This window comes from Rhinocladiella mackenziei (genome assembly GCF_000835555.1).
Source record: "Rhinocladiella mackenziei CBS 650.93 unplaced genomic scaffold supercont1.6, whole genome shotgun sequence".
Classification (NCBI taxonomy): domain Eukaryota; kingdom Fungi; phylum Ascomycota; class Eurotiomycetes; order Chaetothyriales; family Herpotrichiellaceae; genus Rhinocladiella; species Rhinocladiella mackenziei.
In genome coordinates, this window is record NW_013550599.1 from 2,251,480 (window position 1) to 2,263,961 (window position 12,482).

The window sequence follows — 12,482 nt, forward strand, 5'->3', positions numbered from 1 at the left end:
CTGTTATTGACAGGTCTTTTTCTTTCCGCCGATGATTTTGCCTCCAGGCTTTGTTTCCGGCCGAACCGAATTCGAATCTCGAATCAGCTATGGGGACAGACCCCGATAATTCCTTCTCACAGTACTTTTTTCATGAAAGATCTACCATAGTGACATCCACGACAGCTGGCCAAGTCCTCTATTCTTCAACGTGGTTGTACTCTACCCGATTCCAAAATCTTCCTTTCTGTATACATTTTTCTTTGATTCGCTTCGCTTCTCAACATGTCACATCAAACAATCGTCCTCAAACAACCCGCGCCTTACATTCCAAGCGAACCAAATCGCCTCGACGGGACAAAAAGAACCCAAAGTTTCTAACACAATCACTCACCGCATGTTTTTGGTGTCTTTGCTTCGTTCGACCAGCCAACTGCAGCCCTTCTCAGCGCCTCGCGTCCGTCCACCGCCACCCCGTCAATGAACACCACGTTGTCCGCCAACACGGAATTGCCTTCCTGAATATACCTGAACCGCGCCCGCCAGACCCAATAAAAGCCCGGGAACAAGATCGTCGCGCCGACAATTAAACACGACCAGTTCATATAGTCGATCGTCGCGATCGTCACGGGCACGTACAGTGGGGACAGGTACATGGCGATGATGATCAGAGACCAGCATACGCTGATGATGTTGACGAGGTAGCCCCAGCGGCCGAGATCAAAGTGGGGACGGGGCGGGAGGATTTTGCGACCGCGAATGAGCACAACGATGATGGGCGTGACATAGCCGATTTGCAAGGTCACGCCGCCCCCCGAGATGATGGATTCGAAAGCCAGATCGCTGCCGAGGACAATTAAGCCTAGATTGAGGAAGAGGAATTGTTGTCAGCGCCGTTCATCTCATTTTGTCTGATGCTTAAGCTTTCTCAGAGAAAAGGAGCAAATTCAATTCCCGAATATGGACTTGGGCCTCGAAGTGGGATTGGACTAGAAAGAGAAATGAGACCTGAGACTCACCAATGACCAAATCCACGACCAAAATGGCAATCATGCACCTCAGCGGGATGTGGAAACGTGTGCTGACGTGGGCAAAGTACTCGGAATAAGGAAACGCTTTATCACGAGCCATACTCCAAGCAAGCCGGGAGCCAGCGTTGTTGGTACCGACGATGATGAAGAAATTCAGTCCGATCATCACGAGGGCGCAGAAGATGCCGCCGCCGTACACCGAGTTCGTGACGTCCATCCACCAGTTCATATATGGTTGGGACGCTGCATTGAACATGATGTGTGTCAGAACATACGTATCGTCGTGACCACGCATCGTCCAGAGCATCCAAAGGGGAAAAGAAAAGGGGTCGAGTGAGGGCATGAGAGATATATATTGTACGTACCGAGCATGTAGGACTCCCAATTCCCTGCTGTCCAGAGCATGAGGATCGCGGCGAGCCAGCTCGTGATACTGCAGAAGATCATAGACCAGACCATGACGCGCTAGGACGCGGGTGAAAAGGCAGAAGTCAGCGATGAGATACCACGTGAGAGGGTCGTTTTGTCTTATATGCCTGATAGATAGAATGAGAAAACGTATGTTGTACTTACAGGAGCTTCTTTGGATGCGTTTCGCATTTCTTCGACCTATTTCGTACCAAATAAATCGGCATTAGCAAATCAATCATCTTCATTGCTTGCTTCCTTCCGTCGTGTCCGGGTGCAGAGTCCCGCCTCGATCCGGTCATGCGGAAAGAAAGAATATAAAAGAAACAGGGGTGAACATACCAAATGCATCATCCCATCAGTCCCGTACAGGCCGTACATGGGACTGTAGAAGGACATGATAAACACCCAGCCTTTACTGGCGTAGCCCGAGTTATTGATGAAGTTGGTAAAGATGAACCTCGCGTCGTGTTTGGGTGCCATGATTCCGAAGACGATGGCCCATGCTAGACCTCCGGCGATGGTCCAAAAAGCGCCTAAGAGGTTCATTGCTGGAAGCCATCTGTTTCCTCAGCAGAATTAGTAAACAGGAGCAATCCTTCGTGTTTCGACGGATGAGGATGCATGCGTTCTTGACCACCATGGCCGTCGTATATGGAGGAGAGTGGACTGAGAAAGGGTCAATCAGATTACTCACGTCTGCCTCAGGTTCATGACAATAGGCCCGATCAGGAATGCACTGTAGATCAACCATGTCATCCAACGCTATATGTACCATGCTGTCAGTCAAGTAATGCTTAGAAGAAGTAGAATACTAAGTACTGACATGCCACGAGAAATCCGGATGTGTGACTTCCACAAACGACGCAATAATATCAGCGCTGTTCAAGGCACAGCTCGACCCTGTCGAGATCTCGCCCACAATAACTGCCCATCCGACCAGGTACGAGAGGATCGGTCGGAATTTGCCCGTCGACACGGCTTGTGTGTAATACTGCTGCCCTCCCGCCGTGGGCCAGATGGTGCAGTACTCGGCCAGCGACATCATAAGGAGGGTCTGGCCGACGGCAACGAAGAGTCTACAGGATAAGTTCGTCGTTAACGATGGCAACGTAATGTACGAGAGAGGGTAAATGGTGAGAGTCAGGCAGGGAAGGGATGGAAAGGTTTGACTTACGTGCCCCAGACCAGACAAAATGGTCCACCGACGTCAAAGATGGTCGAGTATAGGACAACCAGACACGACCAACTGCAGGAGATCATGATCTGGTAGGCACATACTGTAACAAGATGCCGTTAGCCGAAGGGGCTTTCATTGTAGGTATTCGCTCCGTGTGGCACATGGTGAAAACAAAACATACATGTCCAGAAATTGTAGACACGCTTCAACTCGGGCTTCTTGCCCATAGACATGAGAAGGGCATCATCGCTGCTGATAGATTTGCATTCTTCCACCGCGATGGTGGTGTCGAGGTCTTCGGTGATGGAGCCGACCTTTTCGTCTTTCATTATGGATGGTATTAACTAGGACTGATATCTGCCGGTTTTGATATGTTGGTCTAGAGAATCAAGTTGTTTGGGAAAAGAGAAGTCCGACTCTGAAACGATGTACTCTCTACTCTCTCACAAGGAAAAAGATGCTGGCCATCTCTCCCATCTGCGCAAGGCTGGGATCATATAAAACCTGCGTCAGGTCGGACGCCATGTGGCCAAAGGGCTCGCTGTCCTTTCGCCGCTATGCATCTTACACGCAAGAACCCGCTTATCTTTTTCTCCTCTCTATCTCGACCTAATCGACTCGTTCGGTCAATATTGGCACGGAGCTCGTCTATCAATTCACTTGAACGAAAGGTTGTGAAAAGGTTGTCTGTCCATTAGCTCGCAAGACTATCCGTTATCTATCACAGGAATGTCGCCTGAGATGGTGTTCAAAAAAAAAAATAGGGGGAAAAGGACTGCAGGAAATACGATGGAGGTTATAATTGGTGGGAAGCGGGGGAGAGAACTAGGCCCGATCAGGCTGGTGGATGGAGAAGTACAAATGTTCAAGGGGACACAAAGCATTTCACAGCATGGTATTAGATTGTCATGTTCCTGGTTGTGCCGTTATCCGTTCTTCGTGTAAAGCAAAAAGCTTGCAAGCTGACCAAGTCATTGAATATGTGACAAGAGAGTATTGATGAATCTCTCCATCCACCAGCCCAACAAGGTATTGTCTTCCCGAATCCTTCTACGCGAGGATGAACCCGATCTTCTGGGGTAGGACTTGTGGAGTCGTGGGCTCTCCTTCTCCACTCACCTGCTCTCTTAGGAGACTTTGATCTATTCTATCTGCTGACAATAGAGACAAGATGGGTCACCCACAGTCACACGAGGGACCCCTAGAGACCGTTTTACAATACGGGGTCTGATTCGAATGGCTCGATAAGGACTTTGTCTCTCCATCGTTCATTCTTCTTTCCGACCTAGGCAGGAGATTTGAGAACTCTTAATCTCATCAGACCATTTTTTTTGGTGTATAATGTCAATCTGTACGCCTCCCCCTTAAAGCAAAGATTCTATTTCAATATCGATGCGATCCGTATCTGGCATTGCGATCCAACCTTCACTTCGAATAACATCGAAAGATTCATTCAGATCCAGAAAACGTCCTTTCTCTCTTCAGATCAAGACTGCGAGAAGAATATTCACATCCAGGCAACTCCAAACCATCTCCATGGCTCCGATTGCTGTCGAGCACACTGCTGAGACTCCCGTGGTCTCAACCAAGGTCCCCCAACAGCCTCCTACCACCAATGACACAAAGCCCTCGATAGCACGATATGATGCCAACGACCCGGCAACCACGACTGATCTGTTGGTGTCGGTGCTTGAGCGCGACGGTGGTGTCATTGTTGGAAACTTAATTACCAAGGATCTGGCTAGCCAAATCAAGGGCGAGCTCAAACCATATTTCGACACGGACAAAGTCGACCCTTCAGGATTCTTTCCACACACGACGCAAAGAGCCACCGGTCTCCTAGCCCGTTCGGACGGTTGTGTTGAGCTCGCCATGAATCCCACTTACATCAATGTGGCCAACAAGATGGTTTCTTCCACATACACCTATTGGAACGGGCAAAAACAAGAAACGGTGTACAGCAAACCCATTATATCCTCGACGGTGGGATTTCGAGTCAATCCGGGGGGAAGACAACAAGCACTGCATCGGGATGATGGGTGAGGATGGGCCTTGATAATCAATCACCTTCGAGACCGGTGCTGACTGAACGACAGAGACTATCACACTCGCAACTGTGATATGCCGATGATGTTGGGCTGTGTGACGGCCTTGACTAAAACGACGAAAGAAAATGGAGCCACCATCGCCATTCCTGGGTCTCATCTCTGGGGACCCGACCGATGTCCCTATGATCACGAAGCTGTCCCGGCAGAATTGGAGCCTGGTGATGCTCTGATTTTTGTGGGCAACCTCTATCACGCAGGAGGTGCTAATATCACAACGTGGGTCACAGGCTCCTCTGAACTTTTGGGCTTGGTCATGCTGACCATAAGACAGAGATCAAGCCCGTGAAACGGTGGGAATTTTCTTGTGCAAGCCATATTATCGGCCAGCAGAAAATCAAATTCTGATGGTACCCCCGGAAAAAGCTCGACGATTGCCTCCACAAGCACAGCGACTGTTGGGATATGGTATCAGTCGTCCTGCTCTGGGATTTATGGAGTACCAAGATCCGATGCGGGTGTTGTTTGGCGTGGAAGACGAAGAGACCGTTGACATGTAGTTGGAGAGACCCTTCTTCAGGCCTGCTCTTCTTGCTCACACATCCGCTGTTGCATTATTATTGACGAGATTTTCATATGACCAAGAAATTCAAGCCTTGCCTTGATTCTTGACGAGCAAATTGCATCCAATCGGCTACATGGGTGGGATCGGTGGCCCAGAAACGTCGCAGAAACTCTAGAGCTGGGTAACAGTTGGAAAACCCGGTCGAGCTCATGGCTTGCAGTAATTTGGTCTCTGCAAATGCTTGTGTCTCCCTGTTATGTCTGCTCTCGGTGCCGACGATGAACAAGGGCCAGACAAAGTCGTGCTGGAATGCGTTACTGTTTTCGACCTGGCCGATGCTGCTGATGACGGCACTGACGCAGGCTGGCTTTGCCGCGGCACATTCTTGTGGGTCGACAAGGGCCTGGTAACCATATACCAGTCCGGCATAGTGAAAAATGTCAATTAGAACCGTGAAGTCACTGTACAGCTCCTTGGATCCGAAGTCCATGGTCCGGCTGAAATGCAACGAGCGATTTCGAGCATAATCAAACCGATCTTGCAAGACTCGCATATCGGCCAGACTCTGGGAGTACTCGTCGGCCGACAGGTTGTCATGCCGAGAACGTTCAGCACGAGTCACTTCCTGAACCAGTTGCAACCAGTCCGTGAAGACATGGGCATCTTTATCACTTAAGGCCGAGCAGAGTATCTCGCCGTCGCTGTCGAACGTCGTCGACGACCCAAAAACGTCATAGACGAATGCTTCCTTGACGAGAAATCGACACGTATCGTCGAGGACGTGGGAAGAGTGATGATGAGAGGTCCATCGTCTTGTAATGGTTCTGGCCGCTTTCCAGTGGACACGCCAAATAATTGAATCGCATCGAATCATTTCCAGATTGCAAAGAATCAGAATCGTGGCCAACATGGCGCTGGCCGCACCCCGACGGGCCACCGACGCATCCTCCGTTATCTCGGTCCGCAAATTTTGGGCCAGTAACAACAAGCTTTTGTCCCGGTAGTGGCTGGAGCAAAGACCATCGTCGGTCGACCAGGTCGATCCCATCTTTGACGAATAATGTTCCGCCGACAGGGCCAAGATGGCGAGGAGGAGTGAGGGCGATTCCATGGCGAGGGGCAGCATCAATGTTCGCCAGGCATTTTCCGGTCCGTCAACCCAAGGCATAATCCGTGCAACCACATTGTCAAAGTAGTGGATGAGCTTCTGAACCGATTTTCCGTGCAAGTACTCTGGAAGATGATATGCCGACAGATCAAGGTTTAGGGCAAACGGATTTCGGAAGGCGCTTTCGTCATAGACTGGATGAAACGCATTCCGGAGCGTATGAGGGACCGTCGTGGGACGGTCGGGTTCTGCTCGCTGCACGGAATCGAAACCCTGCTCGCGTGAGTCCGACGACTCTGCAGGAGTGAGACTTCTGGGGCTCGCTCTCTCTTGATTTGGACCAGTAGAATTGGGGATGGGAGACGGGGCAGGCTCGAGAACGGGCAAGGCTCTCCCCGTGAGTTTGCCCCTACTGGCTACTCCTTGACCCCATTGAATGCGTAGACCGTAACCAGGACATTTTAGTTCTTTGAGGGCGCACTTCTTGCATGTGGGAAGGCTCCGATCACACTTGATTCTTCGGCGGTTGCAGGTTCGGCAGTCTGTTTGGGGATCTCAGCAAGTGTCCTATCTTCAATTTCTCCAGATTATTACCTTTTGCAGCCCGGGGCTGGTTGGGGTCGAGAGACGATAAGCGAAGACTCATTTTTCTTTCTCAGTACAGGCACAGATCACATCACACAATATCCATCATAATCTTAAAAATTCTGACAAAACAACGGATGTGGACGAGGACTTACAGGAAATCCTCATCGACTCGCCAGAAACAAAGACGACTTTGAACAGAATGGCCCCCCACAGGATGAGAATCAACTTGGCGCGGAATCCACCGCCACGGCTTGTTTCCCTCTTTATGACCATGCCGTGAAGTTTCTTTTGGTGCTTGTTGCAACTACATCCGACGTTGAAAATTGTTTCTTCGAAGGCATTCTTCAAGCAATGAAGTATTTCTATCAGTGCGGTGGCGATGATGTCAAAACAGCTCCGACAAGCGGCCAACTCATTTATGATCTCCGTCCCCTGAGATTCAAAGATTGTGGCTTGATACAAGTAACGAGATGTCCATCGGATCCCCATGCCTGATTAGGAAGGTGGATGGAGAACTTCTCAGCAATTTAATCGCGGCGTCAGGATTGGTAAACAAAGAGGCCACCGAGATCGACGACGACAATTCACGTGTGACAGAGACTTGGTGATAAGCATATAATAATTAAAAAAAAAAAAAAAAAAGATCGAGTTGACGGTAAGTCTCGTAGAGGATGGTGGAAGACGGAACTCTACCAAGGCAACAAGGCTACCTACCACCTACAAAATGCCAGCTCCCTTCACCAACGGAGTGACCCCTTCGAATGGAGTGCACAGATTACATCTTGAAGGACTATCTAAGAAGAATATCTCGACTGAGCTTCATTCCTCTATACCCGATGGATTCTATCACTACCCAGCAATCTACCAGCTTGAACGACGAGCCATCTTTTCCAAGCGCTGGTTCCTCGTCTCACACAAGGCACGATACCGTCATGTCGGTGACTTTTCGCAGTACGAAATGGCCGGTTTCAATTTCGTGGTCGTGAAGAACAAGGAAGAAGCTATTGTTGGGTTTCACAATATATGCAGGTAAGAAGACCCCTTCTTCTCAACTGAACACGATCAAAAGACCTAGTGTCAGTCGGCTATCTCAATTCTTGACACTATGCCTATGGCAGACATCGTGCATTCCCCGTCGTTCAAGACACGAGTGGTACCGCCAGAATATTCTCCTGCAAATATCACGGGTGGTCGTATGACTTGAATGGAAAATTGACCAAGGCTCCTCGATTCACCTCTGATTCAGCCCCTTCCTTCGACGGGTCGAAAATCCGGCTATTTCCAATTCACGTCCACGTCGACAGGAACGGATTCGTCTACGTCAATTTGGATGCAAGCTCTAAGCCGGAGGTCACGTGGGATGAGCAATATGGACAACTAGATCGTCAAGAGGTGCTGGAAAACTCGGGGGTGGACTGGGACGCAGTCGAATACGACTTCACGTGGATCAAGGATGGGAAATTCAATTGGAAACTCATGCAGGACAATTACAACGAGGTGAGAAGACACATTTTCTTGCTAAACCTTGAAGATACTAAACATGGGGTTCCAGTGCTACCATTGCCTCACCGCCCATCCTGACGTTGCCAAAACCACCGCTCTCGACACATACTACGTCTCGCCCGCCACGCCACACACCTACATCTCTCACTTCAGCGAGCCCAAGATCTCCATCCCGGCCAGATCTGCCTTCGACACGACCCGCTTCGCCGGTCGTTCCGCCACCCACGTCTTCCCCGTTGGCCACTTCTCCCCGAACCCAGGCACGGGCTTCATGCACTTGATGCGCAGCATTCCCACCTCCGCAACCACGACGAGGCAAGAATACGACGTGTACAAACTCAACACACCCCAGGCCACCCCTGACGCGCATGAGCGCATGATCCGGTTCTACAAAAAGGTCGTAGATGAGGATTTCGAGCTTTGTGAACAGGTTCAAAGAAACCTCGAACGGGGTGTCTTCGAATCCGGCCCGTTACATCCGTTTCACGAGGAAGGAGTCCGAGCGTTTCAAGACATGGTTCTCACAGTTTTGAAGGAGCAGGTCTCCAAGGAGGAGACAGAAGGAAAGGAGATTGGGGCCGCCAAACCGCACAATCAACGAATTGGATGGATTGACGTGAAGAATGCCAATGGAGACGGCAGCGAGACGACAAGCCTCGGTCTCTGTGAGAGGATGCTCGGATGTGACAGGACGAGTCTGGGTGGTTCGGCGTTGGAATGGTAAATTGATTCAGTGTGGGAACTTTCATTGTTGCATCCATCCGGTAGTGGTTGTCATTTGGTAGTGGACGTGTGTCGATTCGACATTGCCACTGCGGCCATCGTGGTCACCCTGTTTCTGGCCTCATCGGCTATCTCCCTCCACAAGTACATCATCAATGATAACGATGCACTCCCTGCCTCCGCTCTCATTCATGAATTGGTCACGATACTGCGCATATGGACGATGAATGCTGACTATTAATTTGCCACTGTCCGACGAGGCGGAGAACTATTCGTTCCCCCCGCAAAAAAGAAAAAAAAAAAAAAAAAAAAAAAAAAGTGGCGGAAGAAAAGCCATGTGGGAAAATTCTTCAAACGAGAACAAAAAGAACATGGCACAATCTCTTTGCTTTTTCTTCTTCTCGATCTTGTTTTCTCATCGCCAGAAATCACTGAGGATGTGAATACCGTCATTGGCGGCCTATCATAAATTTTTGCGCAGCCTCGCCTAGCCTTGCCTTACCCTTCGCCGTCCACCTCAAAGACGGACCCGCTGTGGAAAACTCGATGCAGCTAGAGCTAGCTTGCCACCACCAGGGGGATTTTGGCAGAAGTATCCCAAAATTATTGGCTGGGAGGAAGATTGAAGTTGTAAGAGGGATGGAAATGGTATCCGAATGTGACGAGGCAACCTCAGACATTCCGACCTCGATTCATCATCGGGTAAGAGAAGCGGCAAATTTCGCTAAACCGAGATTAAAATTTAGATTTGTCAAACAAGCAGAAGAAAGCGTTTTCATTTCGTGAATTGATCAAGGTGCGGACTATCTACGGAGTCCTAGCTCTGCAGCGGCGACATGCAACGTATGAAGTTTACCTGTCTGGCTGTGTGGACCGGGATAGCGACCCCAATTCGTCGTTCTTTGATACGTCGATGTCTGCATCGCGGTATACCCGTGCCAACGGCATGTTTCTTTCAGCGTCCGGGTCTCCGTTGACATCTATGTCGAATTCGTTGTCTTCGTCCCAATCCGGTCGCACATGCATCGGTTCTTCCTTTGGCAGAAGGAGTTCTCTAGCCTTTGAATTACGTCGACGGCGATGTTGCCAATTTTCTAGGATCTGCTTCAGTTTTTCTCGGCCAGGAATGTCATTTCGTATACACCAGAGGAGGTAGCTAAGAAGTCCTAGGACCGCGACGAGTACAATGAACTGTGGTATTTCAGACTGCGCGTTGCCTACTCTGCGATCGAGGAATTCGCTGTATCCGAGGACGTTGCCGTTGCGATCCAATGCCGCGACACGCAAGTACGTTGGCATATCAGACGCGATTTCAAACGAGGATTCAAAGTAGTCTTTCTTCAGTGAAGACAAGTCGACGTACAGTCCTTCTCCATCGCCCTCGGTGCGCATGGCCTCGTCCCAGCCCTGGAGAAGCCAACGATCAATTTCGGTCGCACCGTTCCAGCTCACGTACAGCACCCCGTCCCGGGGACGAAGGTACACGTCGGGTGGTGACGAAGGTTTTCCAACCCACGTAGAGGTTCGAAATGCCCGGTAGGATTTGACCCAGCCGAGGCCAAAGACGATCGATGGTGCAATGTGTACGTCGCAGAGGACTGTTCCGTCAGAGTCGAATTCAGTGTATGCAGGCATGTAACCCCAGCCGAGGAGAGTGTGGCCAGAATCAGGGAGTAATTGGATAGACCCTTGGCTGCCAACGAGGAGGCGGTCAGGGTGCACGAAATCCTGAACCAGTTCGGCAGTCATATGTTCCAGGTCCAGTGAAATCACGAGGCCACGGCTGTATTCTGCATTTTGGGAATCCGCATCGTATTTGCCATTGTCAAAGATCGTAATTGTATTGTTTTCGTGCATGGTTGCGTGGTGCTGAAACGAGAAATTTGTCGCTGCCCCCATTGACAGATCGGTGAATTGGTTCCTCTTTCCCCCCAAAATCCAGAGGGTTTCACCCACAGGACTGATGCAGGTGACTGTGTGCATGTATCTTGAGGAGATGATATAATTTCCATGCATGTCCTTGTCGACGCTGTTGATGTGGAAGAAATCCCAGGCTGAGTTTGGGCCCCTACCGATCGAGGTTTGTTTCTTGCCTAATGAATTCGGTCGCCGTTCCTCAGCCGCGATAGAATGGAAGGATTCCTCCACTTGATAATGGTCAGATGCGCGCCACTCGAAGAGGAGTTCTCCGGTCTCAATATCGACTTCCTGGAAGATGCTGTCGTAGATCCAGCCTGGAGAAGTGATCCCGAGGGACGAAAGATCTGCTGGTGCCGGATCATAAACTGTCATCAATGCCGTGCCATTGTCGGTGATTTTGAATTCGTGTAAATCTCCACTCAGTCCATTCGCCGCAGAGACTGATTTGTATAATTCGTAAGATGAATCCAGCTAAAAGAATTGTCAGCCCTTCTCAACGCGCCGAATGATGGCATATGCACCATTAGATAGGTCCCCGTCCCAAAGGTGCCACTATCCGTCCCAGTCCAAAAAGTCAAGTAATCCCGACCTTTGTACCGCTGAACCTTGAAGTCCATCGCTTGTCCGTATTTATCTTCTATCCATACCAGCTCGCCATTTGAGTCCATAATGACCGGCCCCGGCTTTGAGACCATGTGTCCCCGAGGTCCTATGAAGGTGTAGCCATTGTCGCATCGCCTATCCCATTGCGCGAAATTTAATAGTGGTGCACTCTTCTGAAATGATTTGTAGTGTTGCTGTGGATAGGGCCCGAAGAACCCCCAGTTGTACAATCGCGAAGTTAGTGTTCCGCTCTTCGCCGGAGAAGCCCAAACACTCGCGATGAAGAGGAGAAGGGAGGCAAGAACGAGCTCTTGAACGAAAACGTGTGTCTTCCACATATTCTAAGCGGTGGAAGCTGTAATCAGCTGTCTCATGCTTATACAGTACGGGGGATGAGATTTCCTTTTCTTTTTCCTTTTTGGGGGAGGAAAAGTCTGAGTAGACGGTTCTCAGAGCATGGTGATCATATTATCATGCTGTAGGATTTCGAATGACGAATTTTTGCACCAGCGATTTCGCAAGGGGCTGTCTTTCTCCATAAGGATCCCAAGATAGATTGCGGTGCGTAGGAGGAGGCTGTGCTCCGCTTCATATCTCGCAAGAGTACAAATAAACCCACCAGCGAGGCGGTATTGCGGTATCTTGGGAAAGCTTGCCAGCTCCGTAATGCGGAGAAATACGTCATGCCATCGACAGAAAAACCAGGATCATATCGCCGGTCTGGTGTGGTCCCAGGGTGGGTGTAGGCCTATCGCAAGAAGGGGGGCCAGGCAGGGGCCACTTTACGCGTGGCGCTCAATCTTGTTATCGCACAGTGCGTGGTTGAGTG

At 50.0% G+C, this 12,482-nt stretch overlaps 5 protein-coding genes across 5 annotated transcripts; 2 read left to right on the forward strand and 3 right to left on the reverse strand.

Annotated features, from left to right (window-relative positions):
• Positions 1–365: 365 nt before the first annotated feature.
• Positions 366–2,927, reverse strand: Z518_08605 (uncharacterized protein; the record flags this gene model as incomplete). The annotated part of the gene is made up of 9 exons (XM_013414345.1): positions 366–841; positions 999–1,253; positions 1,376–1,475; positions 1,584–1,619; positions 1,761–1,980; positions 2,116–2,183; positions 2,245–2,497; positions 2,596–2,698; positions 2,780–2,927. The coding sequence occupies 9 exons, from the start codon at positions 2,925–2,927 to the stop codon at positions 366–368; spliced, it is 1,659 nt and encodes a 552-aa protein (XP_013269799.1).
• Positions 2,928–4,134: 1,207 nt separating this feature from the next.
• Z518_08606 (uncharacterized protein) lies at positions 4,135–5,203 on the forward strand (the record flags this gene model as incomplete). Its single annotated transcript, XM_013414346.1, has 3 exons — positions 4,135–4,637; positions 4,695–4,922; positions 4,978–5,203. The coding sequence occupies 3 exons, from the start codon at positions 4,135–4,137 to the stop codon at positions 5,201–5,203; spliced, it is 957 nt and encodes a 318-aa protein (XP_013269800.1).
• Positions 5,204–5,275: 72 nt separating this feature from the next.
• On the reverse strand, positions 5,276–6,962 carry Z518_08607 (uncharacterized protein; the record flags this gene model as incomplete). The annotated part of the gene is made up of 2 exons (XM_013414347.1): positions 5,276–6,858; positions 6,911–6,962. The coding sequence occupies 2 exons, from the start codon at positions 6,960–6,962 to the stop codon at positions 5,276–5,278; spliced, it is 1,635 nt and encodes a 544-aa protein (XP_013269801.1).
• A 666-nt stretch (positions 6,963–7,628) lies between these two features.
• On the forward strand, positions 7,629–9,131 carry Z518_08608 (uncharacterized protein; the record flags this gene model as incomplete). Its single annotated transcript, XM_013414348.1, has 3 exons — positions 7,629–7,933; positions 8,023–8,401; positions 8,457–9,131. The coding sequence occupies 3 exons, from the start codon at positions 7,629–7,631 to the stop codon at positions 9,129–9,131; spliced, it is 1,359 nt and encodes a 452-aa protein (XP_013269802.1).
• An 851-nt stretch (positions 9,132–9,982) lies between these two features.
• On the reverse strand, positions 9,983–11,991 carry Z518_08609 (uncharacterized protein; the record flags this gene model as incomplete). Its single annotated transcript, XM_013414349.1, has 2 exons — positions 9,983–11,521; positions 11,572–11,991. The coding sequence occupies 2 exons, from the start codon at positions 11,989–11,991 to the stop codon at positions 9,983–9,985; spliced, it is 1,959 nt and encodes a 652-aa protein (XP_013269803.1).
• Positions 11,992–12,482: the final 491 nt, after the last annotated feature.